The sequence below is a fragment of the Anomaloglossus baeobatrachus genome, unplaced genomic scaffold (genome assembly GCF_048569485.1).
Source record: "Anomaloglossus baeobatrachus isolate aAnoBae1 unplaced genomic scaffold, aAnoBae1.hap1 Scaffold_130, whole genome shotgun sequence".
NCBI lineage: Eukaryota > Metazoa > Chordata > Amphibia > Anura > Aromobatidae > Anomaloglossus > Anomaloglossus baeobatrachus.
Genome location: NW_027441900.1, coordinates 211,898 through 232,021, shown reverse-complemented (window position 1 = coordinate 232,021; position 20,124 = coordinate 211,898). Strand labels below are relative to the sequence as shown.

The 20,124-nt window shown below is 44.2% G+C and overlaps 1 protein-coding gene and 1 pseudogene across 1 annotated transcript; both read left to right on the top strand.

Annotated features, from left to right (window-relative positions):
• Window positions 1–979: 979 nt before the first annotated feature.
• On the top strand, window positions 980–17,243 carry LOC142260545 (uncharacterized). Its single transcript, XM_075331982.1, has 3 exons — window positions 980–1,010; window positions 1,094–1,207; window positions 13,029–17,243. The coding sequence occupies exons 1-3, from the start codon at window positions 980–982 to the stop codon at window positions 15,020–15,022; spliced, it is 2,139 nt and encodes a 712-aa protein (XP_075188097.1). The 3' UTR covers window positions 15,023–17,243.
• On the top strand, window positions 2,062–13,058 carry LOC142260555 (hydroxyacyl-coenzyme A dehydrogenase, mitochondrial-like; annotated as a pseudogene).
• Window positions 17,244–20,124: the final 2,881 nt, after the last annotated feature.

Here is a 20,124-nt window from a genome sequence, read left to right as displayed (position 1 = left end):
GCATGGTGGCCAGTGTGAGGGCACAGTATGGAGGGCACAGTATGCTGAGGAGGGGGGAATGTGAGACAGAGGTATAGTATAGTAACTATATAGTGAAGGAGGTAGGCAGTATAGAGAAGGGGCAGCATGGTGGCCAGTGTGAGGGCACAGTATGGAGGGCACAGTATGCTGAGAAGGGGGAATGTGAGACTGAGGTGCTGTACTTATATCTTAATGCTACAGTTCGTGCTCTACTGTTATGGCTAAAAATGTTAACATTATTGGGCCCCCACCAAACTTTCTGCCCATGGGCCCCCACCAACCTTAATCTGGCCCTGTGTTACATCGTCATCTTCTCCCCATTTAGTTCCCTACAATATCAGATCCTCTCAGTGGAGATCTTCTATATAAGAGAATTCTCCTAATTGAACCATCAAGGATGGATGTGGACAGGGACAAGATGGCGCAGAGGATATTACACCTCACCCTAGAGATCCTCTTCCGGCTTACTAGAGAGGTGAGAGATTCTGATGACGTCACATTACATCATTCTTATCTATGGGAATAACAGATGGACAGAACTTGAGAGGTGAGGACTCTGGAAATGTCTGTAGTGAGATTTATTACTGTGTCTCTCCATAACCAGGATTACACAGTAGTGAAGAAGACCTCTAGTGAGCGCTGTCAGGCCCCTGTGTCTGAGGGATGGGGAAGACCCCTGAGCCCAATCACGTGGCCTCCACCTCACCCCCTGATACATGAGGACATCAATAACCAGAAGATCCTAGAACTCACCTACAAGATGATTGAGCTGCTGACTGGAGAGGTGACACTGCTGGGAATGCTGGGACATTATACAGTAACGCTATGAAGGGATCGGGGGTGACGGTATCATTGTATGTGTCAGGTTCCTATAAGGTGTCAGGACGTCACCGTCTATTTCTCCATGGAGGAGTGGGAGTATTTAGAAGGACACAAAGATCTGTACAAGGACGGCATGATGGAGGATTCCCAGCCCCTCACATCACCAGGTAATTGACAGGACTAAATACACATGGCCTATAATTATCTGTATGTAAGGAATGAATTCAGTCCCTGTATGTGTCTCCTCCAGGTCTATCCAGTAAGAGGACAACACCAGAGAGATGTCCCCGTCCTCTTCTCCCACAGGACTGTAAACAAGAAGATCCCGATGTTCCTCAGGATGTGTTTCCTCCAGCTCTATCCAGTAAGAGATATCTACTTATGTACTCTCTGCACTAATTTTGTGTTTACATTTTTAGGCTTTCTGCTCTGTTTTTTTTTCAGCTGTATTTTCTTTGCTTCTGCTTCTTCTGCTGTTTGTTTCTAGTCCCTTCTCTATGTTGTTATGAAGGCAACTCAAAGACCTGCAGAGGGTTCATGAACACCCTGTTTCCCTAAAAATAAGCCCTAGTTATAGTCAGGGCCAGCGTTGGGAGGAGTCAAACTGTGCAATTTCTCAGGAACCCCAGTTTCTTAGGATCCCCATCAGTTGTATTCTAAGGTTGATTGTTTAAGGACCTTTTATGAAGTCATGTGACATGATGTATCCAAAGGTCTTTTAAATCTAGGAGTCTAAAAGAACTGACCAGGACACAGGCTGGCATGAGTCTAAAGCTGAAGAGCAGACAGGCTGGTGTGTGTGTGTGTGTGTGTGTGTGTGTGTGTGTGTGTGTGTGTGTGTGTGTGTGTGTGTGTGTGTGTGTGTGTGTGTGTGTGTGTGTCTGAATAATAGAAACAAAGAGTTACAGCCGCACACTTAAATACCAAATTTTTAAACTAACAAAAAATATCTAATAAAATTATTGCTTTAGAGAATGTGAACTACTGGCAAACTACCCTGGAAGGATTGGAGACACCTACAAAAGGAGATTTGACATCTAGACCTTGTTTCTTCAAAGCAATTATGCCAGAATTCTGACAGAAATCACTTTTCAATCAATTTTTTATGCAACACAGAGTTGTGAAAAAAGATTGTGCGACTAAATCATCACAGTGCACTGTGGTGACCTCACTCACATGTCCTTCAGCTCCCAGCAGTACAAGCAGACATGGCCTCCTCTTACTGGTAATTCATAGCAAAATGTATGGCCTCCGGCGCCACTGCGAACAAGCTGACTATCAAGCACGTGACTGTGATCAGAGGAGGCCTGATGGGTGCCGGGATAGCGCAGGTAGCTGCAGCAAACAGACACACTGTTGTTTTTGTGGACCAGACTGATGACATCTTGAAAAAGTTTGCCAAAAGTATTGAAGACAGCTTGAAAATGGTCACTAGGAAGATGTTTGCGGACAAGCCTGAGGCTGATTCACAATTCATCAGCAAAACCCTCTGATACTTCAGCACAAGCACAGACCCAGCAGCCGTGGTGCACAGCAATGATCTGGTGGTAGAAGTCATAATAGAAAACATGGAAGTGAAAAATGCACTAATGAAGACACTGGACAAATTTGCACCAGAACACACCATATTTGCCAGCAACACTTCCTCATAGCTGACATAGCCAACTCCACAACTAGGCAGGATCAGTTCGGAGGGCTGCATTTCTTTAATCCAATGATGAAGCTGGTGGAGGTCATTAAGACACCAATGACTGGGGGGCGGAGCCTGGACCGGGATGTGAGCGCACGCGAGGAGACACTCTCCCGCTGACTCACCGTGACACCGCCGGAACCACTGCATGGCCGACGGGTATAGTGGCACCGGAGGACAAGGGAAGGACCCGACTCCCAGCAGAAAAAGTTCCAGCTCCTCAATCAGCGAGATGACCAAGCGGCGGCAGAAGGAAGTGGGAGCCGGGAAAGTGCCTGGCTTACAAGATGGCACCGAGGTCAGAGAGGAGCCAGAGAAGGCAAACGTAGCCTGCCAGCGCCGCATGGAAGCGGCTGCAAAGCTGGCATAGTATGCAAGGCAATCGGAGGAACCTCTGGGGGAGCCTGGTAAGATGGTGGAAGAAAACGGGAGGAGGAGGAAGACCCGGAGGAGGCTGAAGGAGCAAGGGGAGAATCAGGGGAAGATAAACAGGATGAGGATTCAGGAGAGCAGCAGGCAGCAGATGAAATACAGAAGAACCCCACTATTAAGGATGTATTTCAGGTGGTCTCCTTCTGCAAACAGGCCCTCACAACTTTAACCCAGCAGGTGCTGGGAATAAAGGGAGATATAGCTACTCTCAAAAAAGATCAGAAGAAAGCTGATATGAGAACCAGTGCTGTGGAAGAAAGAGTGGGGACAGCTGAGGATCACATAGTTGCACTACAAAAAGCAGAGAGAAAATTCCAGAAGCAGATATCTGAGATGGCCACAAAAACAGACGACTTGGAGAACCGTTCCAGGAGGAACAATATAAGACTGGTGGGCATCCCAGAAAGAGCTGAGGGAAGAAATCCTACTGACTTCATAGAAATGTGACTTAAAGAGAAGATTATAGCTATACGCTATTGAAAGGGCATACAGGGTTCCAATGCAACCGCAGCTACCTGGCAAGGGACCTCGTTTGATGCTGGCGAAGCTTCTTAACTACAGAGACCGGAATATTATTCTACGCAAGACACGGGATATGGAGACCCTGACAATAGATGGACACCCAGTAGCTATATACCCTGACTACTCTGTACTGAAACAAAGAATGCAATTCACAAGGGTAAAGAGACGACTCCGAGAGCTGGAGGTTAAATACTCCATGATTTTCCCAGCAAAACTCCGAGTAGTAGCACTGGAGAAGGTTCACTTCTTTCTTGATCCGGAAGAAGTCATGAAGTGGATAGACATCAATGCAAGGAAGCCCGCAAGCAACAGGAGAAGGATAGAAGCTAGCTACGAGCGATATTGCAATCTCGTGATTTTCCTGGGATTCAAGACTGGTTATTCATAAGCAATTGCATACACTAGAAGAGGAGGAAACTTCATAGGCCCATCTTTGTTGTAGAGACAGTACCTCCTTTTTTTTGTTTTTTTTTTTCTACCGGGTTATCATTGTTGATCTCCTGCTCCTGTTCCTGAGTGTTAGATGAGACAGCGGAATTCACTAACAATAAGCTGGACAATGACAGGAGGTCGATAATAATTCTTTTTTCTTATGGCCGTTCAGCGGCGATTGATAAATATTTAAGTTTTCAAATTTTCAGGTTAACTGTTTACATTATATGAAATTTGCAAATGAAAACGAATATGGTTAAGGCGGGAGGTGAGTTAGGGGGTTCTGCTCACTAGGATGAGACAGGTTTGGTATGGGAGAAAAAGAGGAGAGAGGTTGACCGGTCTAGGACAGATAGACCTCATTCCCCATAAGGGAGTTAAAGATGTAAATCGGAGGTGGAGGAGTTTAGTTGGGGCAATTCTAAGGGGAGGGCTAGGGAAGGGAAAGACTCAGCGTACAGAGGGACAACATGCCTGTACAAAGATAACCTGTGATTCAATATGGGAGAGGAGATTAAAGTATTATGTTGGAATGTAAGGGGACTGTCAGATAGAGGTAGAAGAGATGCAATGATAAAATATATGCTAGACCAGAGACCATCAGTAATGTGTTTATTGGAGATGCATTTGACAAGTGAAACGACGAATGTACTGAACAAACGATGGGTGCAAAAGGCATATCATTTTACTTTCTCTACCTATGCTAGCGGGGTCTCTATGTTGGTTCATAGATCCGCCCAATATGAAGAAGTGGAGACATGGATAGACACAGAGGGACAATATGTAATGGTGATCTGTAAGTTGTATGGACAATTACTATGCATTACTGCTATATATGTTCCGCTGCCTTACACGAGTGCCAAAATTAGAGAGGTGAGAGAGCGCTTGGCTAAATGGGGGAATTTGCCATTCTTGTTGGTCGGTGACTTTAATAATGTCATAGATGCATATTGGGACAGGAGCAAAAAATCACGGGAGACGCGAAGTGATGGAGCGACAGGGTTTGGTACCTTTATCCAAGAATTGGGGTTGGTAGACGTTTGGAGGATAAGAAATTTGGGGGTGACCTGGTTTTCCTGTCACTCCGCGACCCTTGGTACGCTTTCACGTATAGACCTGGCCTTGGGAAATGATCTGATGGATTCTGGGATTGCGCATGTTGAATATTTGACTAGAGTAATATCGGATCATAGTCCAATCCTGATATCTATTATAAAACGAGGAGTGGGGGAGAGGCTAACAAGAGAATGGAAGTTACACCCGGTTTGGTTAAATTGTATTGACATGGACGGTATATCTAGTGAGATGCTGGAATATTTTACCCTTAAGGCCCTGTCACACACACAAATCTGTGGTTGCAGTGAAATTTTGGACAATCAGTGCCAGGTTTGTGGCTGTGTACAAATGGAACAATATGGCCATGATTTCACTGCAACCACAGATCTGCCAAAGGTTTATCTGTGTGTGTGTGTGTGTGTGTGTGTGTGTGTGTGTGTGTGACAGGGCCTTAAATAGAGGTAGTGCGGATCCTTTGGTAGTTTGGAACGCCATGAAGGCATACCTTAGAGGCCTTTTATTTAGAGACGTTTGCCAGTGTAAGTCTCGTAGTAGACAAGGGGAAATTGATTGCTTAGAGGCTTTGAAGGGAGCAGAAGCAGAGATGGTAGCACAGCCCACACCAGAGTATAGGCAAAAGCTAAAAGCAGCTCAGGAAGAAGTTAATAAAGTGCTATTGAAGAAAGCAGCAGGAAACAGGCTTTTCAGAGAGAACGTCTATATGGAGGGAGAAAAGGTGGGACACCTGTTGTCGGTGGTGACGGCAGCCCAGAGAAAACCATCCTTTGTACACTGCATTCGCACCACAGCGGGAGATTTGGTCACGGAGGGGAAAGATATTTTGGACACGTTCGCAGCCTTTTATGAGGAATTATACTCCACTAGAGGGGAGTCGATACAGCAGAACCTAGAGATTTTCTTAGATACAATGACATTACCCAAAATAGCATAGACAGAGAGACACAGTCTGGAGGCCCAAATTACACTTGAGGAGATGGAGAGAGCTTTTCATGGCATTGCAAATGAAAAAGCCCCAGGGGTGGATGGATTGCCGGTGGAGGTGTACAAATCTCTGGAAGAAATACTCTTACCCAATTTGTTGAATGTCTTGGAGGAGGCAAGAGAGCGGGGGACACTGCCAGCGTCTATGAGGGAGGCGATAATAACAGTAATACTTAAAGAGGATAAGGATCCAAAACTCCCCGAGTCATACCGGCCCATTTCACTGTTAACGACTTATGTTAAAATTTTGGCCAAAGTACTCTCTAATCGATTAACCGAAGTGATATCTGCTCGAATTCACCCAGATCAGTCGGGTTTCATGCCTAGTAGATCTACGGCGAAGAATATACGAGGATTATACCTTAACATGCAGCTACCGGTGGACAATCCAGGACACAGGGTGATAGCTTCGTTAGATGCCCATAAGGCATTTGACAGTGTGGAATGGGGGTATCTATGGGAAGCGCTAAGACATATGGAATTTGGCCCTAACTTTACATCTTGGATACAGCTGTTATATGCTAGACCAGTGGCTAAAGTGAGAATTAATGGAATGTTGTCACACACAGTGGACTTACAAAAGGGTACTCGTCAGGGTTGCCCGCTCTCGCCTCTCCTTTTTGCTCTAGCGGGGGAACCACTGGCGGCTGCTATACGGCAGAACAGAGACATAAAGGGATTTGTATATGGCCCTCTAGAAGAAAAGATAGCCCTCTATGCAGACAACATTCTGTTATTATTCGCAGACCCAGGGGCATCATTGAGCCATGCCATGCAGGTGATCGAACGGTTCGGAAGGATCTTTGGACTGTCTGTAAATTGGACCAAATCAAACCTTTTCCAGGTGGACGCGGGAATAGACGGGTCTACCTAGGGTGATGAGGTTAACAGATTGCGGGTTGTGGACCAGTTTAGATATCTGGGCATACAGGTATCCTTACCAATTGGGAATTACATCACTATTAATCTAGTCCCTTTGCTGAACCAACTGCGTAGTAAGATAACTGCTTGGAATAAGCTTTATTTATCAGTAATAGGACGGATTAACCTTATTAAAATGGTAATATGCCCATGATATTCTACGTGATACACAATACTCCTATCTGTATCCCTCAGAGTCACTTTAAGGAGATTGATTCTATGTTCCGTGCTCTAATATAAAAGAACAAACAAGCCAGACTCAAACTTGAAAGGTTGCAGAGACCAAAGGACGAGGGAGGGTTAGCGTTACCCAATCCAGGAATATATTATCTGGCAGCTCAGAGTAAACATTTCAGGGGATGGGCGAATTTAGTGGCGGTGGATCCAGCATCTAGATTGTTGGGGCATGTTTTACATCGACGACCATTGGTGTTAGGATTGGAGGACGGATCATTTGGGAGACAAGGGAAAACAAACCCTACACTTAATTTGATGAACAGAATTTGGAGAAAGATCAAGCAGATGAGGGGGGTTACGGCAATAACTGAATTCACTCCGGTGTGGGAAAATGATAACTGCTCTGAGATATATAAGATAGGCAAAATTAAGGAATGGGCACGTAAAGGTATATGGTATATGTGGCAAATTCTAGACCAGAGACATTAGAAGCTGTTTACACAAATACAAGATGAATTTGTGATATCTCCATCCGGGTGGTACCACTATAAACGAATGGCACATGCAGTAGAGGCTCAGAGGGTTAAACAATTCATTGCTGGTTCAGGCCGACTTAGTATTGAAATATGTGTGTAGTAGTGTGCCCACAAGAGGAATCATATCAACTATATATAGGGATCTATTGCATACATATTTGCTTAACCACCCAGTAAGAACTAGAACTAAATGGGAGGTAGAGATAGACGGGATCACTGATGAGGTGTGGGAAAGTGTCCTGGAGTACATACCGAAATTATCAATAAGTGAACCAGCAAGATTGTCCCATCTGTATGTGGTGAATAGGGCGTATAGATCCCCACTAATTATGTGTAAAATGGGACTGAGGAGTAACTCTGACTGCCCTAGATGCAATGGAGACGATGCCGGCATCTTCCATATGATGTGGACGTGCCCCAGGTTGACGTCTTTCTGGATAACTGTTCTTAACAAAATAGAAGGAGTTTATAGATGCAAACTTCCCAAACAACCTTTGGTATGTCTCCTAGGTTATGTGGAGGAAATCAGAGTAGACAACATTTTTAAAATAGTGATAGCCAGATTGCTGTATGCGGCCAGGAAAGTAATTGCCAAACATTGGATGCAGGGGGACCCACCGACTAGAGGGGAATTTATCGCATATGTTAATCATATTGCTTGGATGGAGAGAAGTATATATGGGAAAAGGAAACCACTTGCACTTTTTGATAGACTGTGGAATCCGTGGTTGCAGTATGGATAAATATTAGGGCTGGGAGATGTTGGTCTCTGAGCAGGGATACCTGGTTCTACACATTCCAATATATGAAACAACAAAGAGCCAGCACCAATGTGCACTAAGGCATCAAATATTCCAAACTGCATTATAAAAATTTTTTTTTTGAGATTTTTGGCAAAAAATTGCAATTTCTTGAGCTGCTTCGCCACGTCACGGCAAATCTCATTTGAAGCAGTCCTACACTAAAATATTTTTATAAAATGTGCCATGCGGCCTCACATATAAATAGCAGAACTGCTCTCAGCAGCACTCACCTGGTCTATTGCAGTCCCGTACCCATGACTGAGTCATGGCTGTGGGCGGGACAGGTCCAAGCAAATGCTGCATGAAGTATATATAGCCTGTGGACAAAGCCTGATGACCCATTGTGAACAGTCACCAAACGCCAAAATCTTTACAGATGGAATACATCCCAAATTGGGGTGCATAGCAAGGTGGAGGTCAACCACCGACCAATTCAACAAAGAAACAACAAAGAGCCAGCACCAATGTGCACTAAGGCATCAAATATTCCAAACTGCATTATAAAAAATTTTTTGAGATTTTTGGCAAAAAATTGCAATTTCTTGAGCTGCTTCGCCACGTCACGGCAAATCTCATTTGAAGCAGTCCTACACTAAAATATTTTTATAAAATGTGCCATGCGGCCTCACATATAAATAGCAGAACTGCTCTCAGCAGCACTCACCTGGTCTATTGCAGTCCCGTACCCATGACTGAGTCATGGCTGTGGGCGGGACAGGTCCAAGCAAATGCTGCATGAAGTATATATAGCCTGTGGACAAAGCCTGATGACCCAATGTGAACAGTCACCAAACGCCAAAATCTTTACAGATGGAATACATCCCAAATTGGGGTGCATAGCAAGGTGGAGGTCAACCACCGACCAATTCAACAAAGAAACAACAAAGAGCCAGCACCAATGTGCACTAAGGCATCAAATATTCCAAACTGCATTATAAAATTTTTTTTGAGATTTTTGGCAAAAAATTGCAATTTCTTGAGCTGCTTCGCCACGTCACGGCAAATCTCATTTGAAGCAGTCCTACACTAAAATATTTTTATAAAATGTGCCATGCGGCCTCACATATAAATAGCAGAACTGCTCTCAGCAGCACTCACCTGGTCTATTGCAGTCCCGTACCCATGACTGAGTCATGGCTGTGGGCGGGACAGGTCCAAGCAAATGCTGCATGAAGTATATATAGCCTGTGGACAAAGCCTGATGACCCAATGTGAACAGTCACCAAACGCCAAAATCTTTACAGATGGAATACATCCCAAATTGGGGTGCATAGCAAGGTGGAGGTCAACCACCGACCAATTCAACAAAGAAACAACAAAGAGCCAGCACCAATGTGCACTAAGGCATCAAATATTCCAAACTGCATTATAAAAAATTTTTTGAGATTTTTGGCAAAAAATTGCAATTTCTTGAGCTGCTTCGCCACGTCACGGCAAATCTCATTTGAAGCAGTCCTACACTAAAATATTTTTATAAAATGTGCCATGCGGCCTCACATATAAATAGCAGAACTGCTCTCAGCAGCACTCACCTGGTCTATTGCAGTCCCGTACCCATGACTGAGTCATGGCTGTGGGCGGGACAGGTCCAAGCAAATGCTGCATGAAGTATATATAGCCTGTGGACAAAGCCTGATGACCCAATGTGAACAGTCACCAAACGCCAAAATCTTTACAGATGGAATACATCCCAAATTGGGGTGCATAGCAAGGTGGAGGTCAACCACCGACCAATTCAACAAAGAAACAACAAAGAGCCAGCACCAATGTGCACTAAGGCATCAAATATTCCAAACTGCATTATAAAAATTTTTTTTTGAGATTTTTGGCAAAAAATTGCAATTTCTTGAGCTGCTTCGCCACGTCACGGCAAATCTCATTTGAAGCAGTCCTACACTAAAATATTTTTATAAAATGTGCCATGCGGCCTCACATATAAATAGCAGAACTGCTCTCAGCAGCACTCACCTGGTCTATTGCAGTCCCGTACCCATGACTGAGTCATGGCTGTGGGCGGGACAGGTCCAAGCAAATGCTGCATGAAGTATATATAGCCTGTGGACAAAGCCTGATGACCCAATGTGAACAGTCACCAAACGCCAAAATCTTTACAGATGGAATACATCCCAAATTGGGGTGCATAGCAAGGTGGAGGTCAACCACCGACCAATTCAACAAAGAAACAACAAAGAGCCAGCACCAATGTGCACTAAGGCATCAAATATTCCAAACTGCATTATAAAAATTTTTTTGAGATTTTTGGCAAAAAATTGCAATTTCTTGAGCTGCTTCGCCACGTCACGGCAAATCTCATTTGAAGCAGTCCTACACTAAAATATTTTTATAAAATGTGCCATGCGGCCTCACATATAAATAGCAGAACTGCTCTCAGCAGCACTCACCTGGTCTATTGCAGTCCCGTACCCATGACTGAGTCATGGCTGTGGGCGGGACAGGTCCAAGCAAATGCTGCATGAAGTATATATAGCCTGTGGACAAAGCCTGATGACCCAATGTGAACAGTCACCAAACGCCAAAATCTTTACAGATGGAATACATCCCAAATTGGGGTGCATAGCAAGGTGGAGGTCAACCACCGACCAATTCAACAAAGAAACAACAAAGAGCCAGCACCAATGTGCACTAAGGCATCAAATATTCCAAACTGCATTATAAAAATTTTTTTTTATACATTCCAATATATGTCACTGAAAGGCACAAATGTGAGATCTTTTATATAGATGTGGGTAATATGTACGCTGAGGGGGGATGGGTTGTTGGGGATGGAAAGTTTGTAGTTATGTTTATTATTGCTGAAAATTTGACATTGGCTTTGTATATTTAATGAAAAATAAAAAATATTTGATTAAAGACAACAATGACTAGCCAAACAACTTCTCACTCTCTCATAAACTTCAGTAAAGCAATGGGAAAGACGCCTGTGTCATGTAAACACAACCCAGGCTTCATTGTTAACCGTGTTTTGGTACCATACCTAATGGAATTTGTGCATCTTCATGAAAGAGGTCATGCATCTGAGGAAGACATGGATTTTGCAATGAAATTGGGGGCCCGTTACCCAATGGGTCCTTTTGAGCTTTTGGATTATGTTGGTCTTGACAATAGTAAATACATAAATACATCATTGATGGTTGGTACCAGATGGAACCTGAAAACCCCTTTTTTGCCCCCAGTGAATTGCTCAATAAGCTTGGAAAGAAGACCAGAGAAGGATTTTATAAGGACAGATGGTTGGCCTGGCTGCACTGCAGAGTTATATTGTTATAGTCTCATGTTTTCTTTGATTACGATGACCGTTGTTGGTTTTACATTGCACGGTTTTCTCAGCACTTATTAACACTCTAGTGCCTTACAGTCATGATTCTCTATTTCATCAACATCCTTTTGTACCGCTGATTCCAAACATTGATACATCATAGCCATTCTACAGTCAATAATAAATGAATGTACAAAAAATAAATTGTGCAACTTTTGGAGGTTTCACGCCAATTTTAACCAGCTTTGCCAAATTGGGCAGAGCTAGGCCAGAAGAAGGGTGTGATGCCACCGCTTCTCTAATTCATAACAAACTGCGGCGTTCCCTATGCCAGAAATCTTACGCCAGTCCCTGACATCAATTTTCATTGTACATTGCCGGTCTTGATGAATTGGAGACCTAATGTTTATCTGCACAGACCCTGCTACCTGCTTTGGTTACAAAGCCTAAGGATAGGCCATCAATGTTACACTCCCGGACAAACCCATTAAATATTTGGCATCTGTCTTCTTCGAAAAAAAACCTTTTTGAAATTGTCTATGTTGTGGATCAATGTCACAACCAGACGGTTGCAGGCATCGCCAACTGTCATGGCGGTATCAGGATCTGTGGAAATTACAGATTCTGGCACTCTGCTAACTTCTCTGATGTCTGTGAGCAATGCAGTGAGACGCAGGTGTTGAACCACATACTTAGTAAAACTAGCAAGAGTTATTCTTTGCTGGGCTCCTTGTTAATGTCTTTGATTACATGCTGTAGGGGAGCCAGTATCTTTCGCTCCCCTTCTGTATATGCTGGCTGGACTATTCCATTAACGCCAGCTATAATTTACCTATACAAGTGTGGTGAGGTGTTGTGATACAAACTAGTGGTTGTTGTGCATTATTGCTGTGAGCAGTTGTGGTGTTAACCCTTGTTATTTTTGCCTTCCTGCTCTTGCTTTTCTCCTTAGTATCTCACTGTTTATTTCTGTGAGTTTGCGGTGTGTCTGAAATTTGGTTTTACCGTCTGTCTTAATCTGTATTTCCATCCTACTCCTACCCCTTCTTCCACGTTCAGGGGTAATCCAGAGGTTAGGGATAGCTAAGGTCTCCTAGCATGAGGAAAGTATAGGAGCCCCCGTCCCTCATTATCCTACAGTCACATTGCAACAATCAATCAGATTATTTACTGTAGCACATTCCAGAGAACGAAGATGTAACTCTTAGATCTCGAAATTGGAAAACAAATTCAGAATAATTTGTTTCCTAATTTAATTTCTGATGTTATGGTTAAAAAACTAAATCTACTTTCGAAATTATATGATTAAAAAATAATAACATTGTGTTTATTTATAGCCGATGACTGTATCAGGAGTTCAGATGGACATCTAATATCTTCAAAATTTAAAACAGATGATCAAACTATCACACATAATACATATGAAGAGCATGCTGCTGTCCCAGATATACCTCCAGTCCTTCATTGGAAAGCTTTATCATCTGATCTTTTCAAACAAGTCCAAAATTACGAATTATCACAGAATTGTAATCAAAATAAAAGTTACAGAAAGGATGTGGAACATGAGACAGCTCCTACAAGGGAGAAACCATTTTCATGTTCAGCGTGTGGGAAATGTTTTATTTGTAAATCACACCTTGTTAGACATGAAAAAATTCACACAGGGGAGAAGCCATTTTCATGTTCAAAATGTGGGAAATGTTTTATTCAGAAATCAGACCTTGTAAGACATCAGAAAAAACACACAGGGGAGAAGCCATTTTCATGTTCAGAATGTGGGAAATGTTTTAGTTGGAAATCAGATCTTATTTTCCATCAAAGATCTCACACAGGGGAGAAGCCATTTTCATGTTCAGAGTGTGGGAAATGTTTTATTCAGAAATCAGACCTTGTAAGACATCAGAAAAAACACACAGGGGAGAAGCCATTTTCATGTTCAGAGTGTGGGAAATGTTTTATTCGGAAATCACACCTTGTTGGACATCAGAAAAATCACACAGGGGAGAAGCCATTTTCATGTTCAGAATGTGGGAAATGTTTTAGTTGGAAATCAGATCTTATTTTCCATCAAAGATCTCACACAGGGGAGAAGCCATTTTCATGTTCAGAGTGTGGGAAATGTTTTATTCAGAAATCAGACCTTGTTAGACATCAGAAAAAACACACAGGGGAGAAGCCATTTTCATGTTCAGAGTGTGGGAAATGTTTTATTCAGAAATCACAACTTGTTGGACATCAGAAAAAACACACAGGGGAGAAGCCATTTTCATGTTCAGAGTGTGGGAAATGTTTTATTCGGAAATTTCAGCTTGTTGAACATCAGAAAAAACACACAGGGGAGAAGCCATTTTCATGTTCAGAGTGTGGGAAATGTTTTATTCGGAAATCAAACCTTGTTACACATCAGAAAAATCACACAGGGGAGAAGCCATTTTCATGTTCAGAGTGTGGGAAATGTTTTATTCGGAAATCAGATTTTGTTTGGCATCAAAGATCTCACACAGGGGAGAAGCCATTTTCATGTTCAGAGTGTGGGAAATGTTTTATTCAAAAATCAAACCTTGTTAGACATCAGAAAAATCACACAGGGGAGAAGCCATTTTCATGTTCAGAGTGTGGGAAATGTTTTATTCAGAAATCACACCTTGTTAGACATCAGAAAAATCACACAGGGGAGAAGCCATTTTCATGTTCAGAGTGTGGGAAATGTTTTATTCAGAAATCAGACCTTGTTAGACATCAGAAAAAACACACAGGGGAGAAGCCATTTTCATGTTCAGAGTGTGGGAAATGTTTTATTCTGAAATCACACATTGTTGGACATCAGAAAAATCACACAGGGGAGAAGCCATTTTCATGTTCTGAATGTGGGAAATGTTTTAGTTGGAAATCAGATCTTATTTTCCATCAAAGATCTCACACAGGGGAGAAGCCATTTTCATGTTCAGAGTGTGGGAAATGTTTTATTCGGAAATTTCAGCTTGTTGAACATCAGAAAAAACACACAGGGGAGAAGCCATTTTCATGTTCAGAGTGTGGGAAATGTTTTATTCGGAAATCAAACCTTGTTAGACATCAGAAAAATCACACAGGGGAGAAGCCATTTTCATGTTCAGAGTGTGGGAAATGTTTTATTCAGAAATCACACCTTGTTGTTCATCAAAGATGTCACAGAGTGGAGAAGCCATTTTCATGCCCAGAATGTGGTAAATGTTTTACTAGGAAATCAGGTCTTGTTTACCATGAAAAAAAATCACACAAAATAAACCATTTTTATGTTGTGAATGTGGAAAATGTTATTGTCAGAAATCACATCTTGTTAAACATGTGAAGAAGCCGCAATAATTGAAATGTGTAACTGGTAAATCAAGTCTTGCCGACAATCAGAAAACCACCAGAGCGGAGCAGCCTCTCTTGTTTTCAGAATTTGCCAAATGTTTTTTGTATCATTAATCAGGTCCTGTTGTCAGATGAGTCACATGGGAGAAGCCATCATGATGTACTATAATTCAAAGGGTTTATCCAAAAATCAGCTACAATTGCTCAAGTAAGAATTGGTGAGGGAAAGAAAAATTCTCTCTCTTTTTAAACTCATCGTATTTTTCGGACCATAAGACATACCTAGGTTTTGAAGGAGAAAAATAGGGAAAACGATTGAAGCAAAAATGTTGTCATGACACACTGTTATGGGGGATCTGCTGCTGACACTGTTACAGGGGTAATATCCCCCAGTTTCTAGTGCAATGTGTTTGATGACTTTCCCCTTAAATAGTGCTTATAACAAATCTGTGGCTGCTTTTATTATTTACTAAAACAGTGAAGAGCCACAGATTAGTGAATTTTTTAAATATAATGCAGTGCCAAAAGTGTCCCTAATGTCCCCCAAAAGGAACTTCCAGGTTGTGAGATCCCACAACCCTCAGCGATCACTCTCACAGTGAAAGAGTGAGCTCTACGACCCCAGCTCTGCAGCATCCTTCTTAACCAGTTCAGTAAAACCTTGAAAAAATATGTGACTGTGCTGGATTATTTGAGAGAGCAGTGTCTCGTGCTTAGAGCTTGGTAGTACGTGGCCGTAAAGAGGCGTGGCTACGGGACCCGGTAGTTTAAGAATGTTGAAAAATACCAGTGGTTTAACGATGCCATAGAACTGTTAGGTATTGGTATTTTCGTTTATTGTTTTTCACAGTTTGTTATTTTCCATATAGAAAAGGTTAGTGAATAAGTGCATAGTCAATCAGGGTTTAAATTAATGCAGAAGTTACCTAATTTGCAACCAGATTCTTTACAGTGTGTACACCCGGTACATGGACTTTGTTTATATATATATATATATATATATATATATATATATAGTAAAAATGGACCATTTTCACAGGACTGGCGTGATCAACACGAACTTGTGTATTGTACATAGTTGCACCTCCTGTGCCAACCAGAGTCATCTAACACAAGACCTGGGACCTTAACCTGGTCATGGACCCGTGGATAGGTATCCAGAGGTCAGGTTGTTTGGGTGGCGGGTTATTGGGATCCGGGACATTGGGACTGGACTGTCGCAGGAAGGGGCTGCAACAGAGCAGGTTGAGTCCCCGCTACTACTGAAACTGGTAGCGTTCCACCGTTGGGAGATGAACTCTTAATAAAGTTTAGTAACATTTAAGTAACCAGCCTCCCTAATGTGGGATGTATTTGTAAGTAAATGTTTTACCCTTTTTTCTTCCAATTGAAAAAAAAAAAATAAACCTCTGATGTCCTGTAGGTCGGGGATGAGCTACGCTTAACCAAGGGGGAATGTGATGCCCAGGCCTATCAGGACGTCACCGGGTACTGTGCAATCTGCCCTTCTGTGCAGTATCCACCTCCTTGGTTACCGATCCCTAACCTTTGGTGTTGCCAAGAACAAGCTAATCAAAATCTTAGGAACACTCTGCACCACACCCACCAGACACACCAGTGGACGGCCTGAGTGGAATAGGGTCGCCCACTTGGGGGGTTGGTTAAGGGGGGATCAGCAGTGTCAGGAGCAGTTCAGTTGTGGAGTGACTCTCGAGAGGAGAGGTTAGGAGCACGGCTCCTTGAGACTAATAGGTGACAGACGTTGGTCTGGACCTGGTAGGAGCTGGAACCCTGCTCGCAGGGGATCGTGACAAGGGGCACGGACTGTCAAGGAGGACAGCTGGCGGCCTTGTGCCATCTCCGGGCAGGGGCCAGGGCACGGTGAGGTACGTGACCCTAGGTCAGGGAGTAGCTTCAGGCGTCCTGACAATTTACCCGACGAGGACGGAGCCTTTAAGATCCGTTCTCCACCCACTCCAAAATCGGGGTACTAGCACAACGAGGGGGCTAGAACTTTCCACTACACGATCAAGAAAATCCCAAGCGTGAACCTTGAGAGCAAGCTCACCCAGTTAGCCATACTGGTGAGAGGGACCCGATTAGTTCTACACTAAAGGGACCAACTAGAAGACAAAGGTGCCAAGGCAAAGGTCACAGACTAACAGGCAACACCAACAAGCACGGGATCCAGGCGTGCTCCCTCCCAGCGGCAGCGGTGTCCAGAACTTTGGTTTACTACAATTGTCGGTGTCAGCGTTATTAGACTGAGTGAGTATGCAAGTGACCCTTATCCCCCAACGGCACCCTCCTGTCGCCTTCACCGAGTCCCGGGGCATTCCCCCCTACCCACGGAGGGGTTAAACACCTGGCTGCCCACTCCATCGCCACCGGATACTCCCATCAGCAGTGGTGGTATTCCCCCTTACCACACACCGTGGGTGGCATCACAAACTTTCCACATCATCCCCTGTAAATACACCCCCTTTTACTCGAGTGGCCGCACGACACCCGGGTCCGGAGAACCCTCGAGCCACCGCGGATCCGGATCCGAGCAGCCCGGCTGCTGACACAGGGGTGGTACATATGTAAATATATATTCTTCATGCCTGTCTTTCTCTGTTGTTTATATGTGATGATTTTGCCTCAGAACCTCTGGAGTTGAGGCAGAGCTGTAGGCATTTCACACAAAAATAGTAAGGGGATGTCACAGAGGTGTCACAGCCGGTGGACAATCCAGTGGCAAAAGTGTTGGAAAATCCCAGAGATTTGCAGAACGTGTTGTTAACTGACAGTTCTCTGTTAATGCAGCAGCGGACTCTATGACTCTGGGAAACTGTCAGTGTGCACACTATGAGAACTTAGAAGGCTGCAGTCACAGAGTAACACATGGAGTGACTGCAGACTCATTACAAACTTGGACAACCCTTTTAATGCTCCTAACAACATAAATAAAACATAGTGACCTTTAACTTGTCACATGGCACAAGACTTTATTAAAGAGATAGTCCACTACTTTAACATTGAAGGCCTTTCCTTAGGATAGGTCACCAATGACTGATTGGTCGGGGTCTGGCACCTGGCTCCCCAGCCATTTGCCTGTTCTAGGTGCCGTGTTGGTGATGGCCGGAAGTGCTCAGTTCTGGATCTGCTCTGTCTTCTGATAGTGGCAGCAGTCTACTATTAAAATCAATGAGGTGGATGTGGAGTACCCGGCCGCGGACACTTATCAGAGAACGGAGCAGATTCAGAAATAAGAATTTCTGGCCACCTGCACCAAGAACAGTTGATCAGTGGGGGTCCAATTTCACTCACATAAAGCCTGCTTTACACATTGCAATTTCGCATACGATATCGTATGCGATTTGCAACGCCCCCATCGTGTATGCGGCACGTTCAATTTGTTGAACGTGCCGCACAAACGATTAACCCCCGTCACACATACTTACCTTCCATACGACCTCGATGTGGGCGGCAAACGTCCACTTCCTGGAGTGGGAGGGACGTTCGGCGTCACAGCGACGTCACACGGCAGCCGGCCAATAGAAGCGGAAGGGCGGAGATGAGCGGGATGTAAACATACCGCCCACCTCCTTCCTTCCGCATTGCCAGCCGGGAGCTGCAGGACGCAGGTAAGCTGCAGTTCATCGTTCCCGGGGTGTCACACGCTGCGATGTGTACTACCCCGGGTACGATGAACAACTTGACGTTCAATTCGTCAGGAATGAATGACGTGCATGTGATGAACGGTTTTTCGTTCAATCGCAATTGCACATCGCTGTCACACGCTACAACATACTTTACGATGCCGGATGTGCGTCACCTACGACGTGACCCCACTGACACATCGTAAGATATCTTGTAGCGTGTAAAGCGGGCTTTAGAAGCAATGCGCAAGTGGGACCGAGGCCTAATGATGAGACATAGTCAGTATCACAAATAAACATTTACATTCAGGTACGTTATAGATGATTGTCTCTGAGTTGTTTCTTTCTATTCTTTATCTTATCCTGACGCCATGATTACTTTTCACATTCACATCTCGTTTCTGCAGATTTCCATCTTCTCCGATCTTCTGCAGCACATCCCGACACGATGCCCCTAAATATAGCAGAATGATAATACTTTTACTTAAAAACATCTGCCCTATGCTGTGCCCCAGAATAAATAATGGCCCCTCACTGTGTTCTCTGCACAAAAAATGACCCACACACTCTCCCTCTTATGGTACATGCCCTCCACACTGCCCACTTCTTTCCATACTGAGCACACTCTTCACACTGTCCTTGACACCATGTCCCCTTATACTGCCCAGTCTTTATACGGTGCCCTGTGTATTCTGTGTCCTCCAAACTTCTTTCCAGTTTGCTCCACATCCTCTCTCTCCCCATGCATCACCCCTCATCCTCTCTCTCCCCATACATCACCCGTCACCCTCTCTCTCTCTCCCCATACATCACCCCTCACACTCTCTCTCCTCATATATCACCCCTCATTTTCTCTCTCCCCATGCATCACCCCTCATCTTTCTCCCCATGCATCACCCCTCATCTTCTCTCTCCCCATGCATCACCCCTCATACTCTCTCTCTTTATACTGTGTCCCAAGATTTTTCCCCCTCCCCATCCTCTCTTCCCACCATATTCTGTCCACAGATAGTTCCCTCCCCCACCCTCTTTCTTGTCTTCACAGCTCCACGGGAACACTTATCAGCGTTCTCTTTCACCTCCGCGCTGCGGCCCTGACTTCCGGGTCAGCAATGTGATAAGCTGACCTGATCACATAACAGCCGTCGCTCTGACCCGTAAGTCAGCACTAGCGATCACCGCTTCAATTGTCCTCGCATCTGACAGATACAAGGACAATTGAGTACTGGGAGCCGCGCGCTGCACTTTCTACGAGTGTGGTTGTCAGTGTGACAGCTGCGCTTAGAGAATGGCCGTCTCCCACTACGGGGCCGTAAACGCAGCCCCCGGGCAGACTTTCACACAGCCGCATCAGGCAGCCCGACAGTATCCCACTGACTGTTGCGCCCCCGGGGCAGATACCCCACCAGCATCCCCCCTAGATACGCCTCTGCTTATTTTCAGTCCTAGT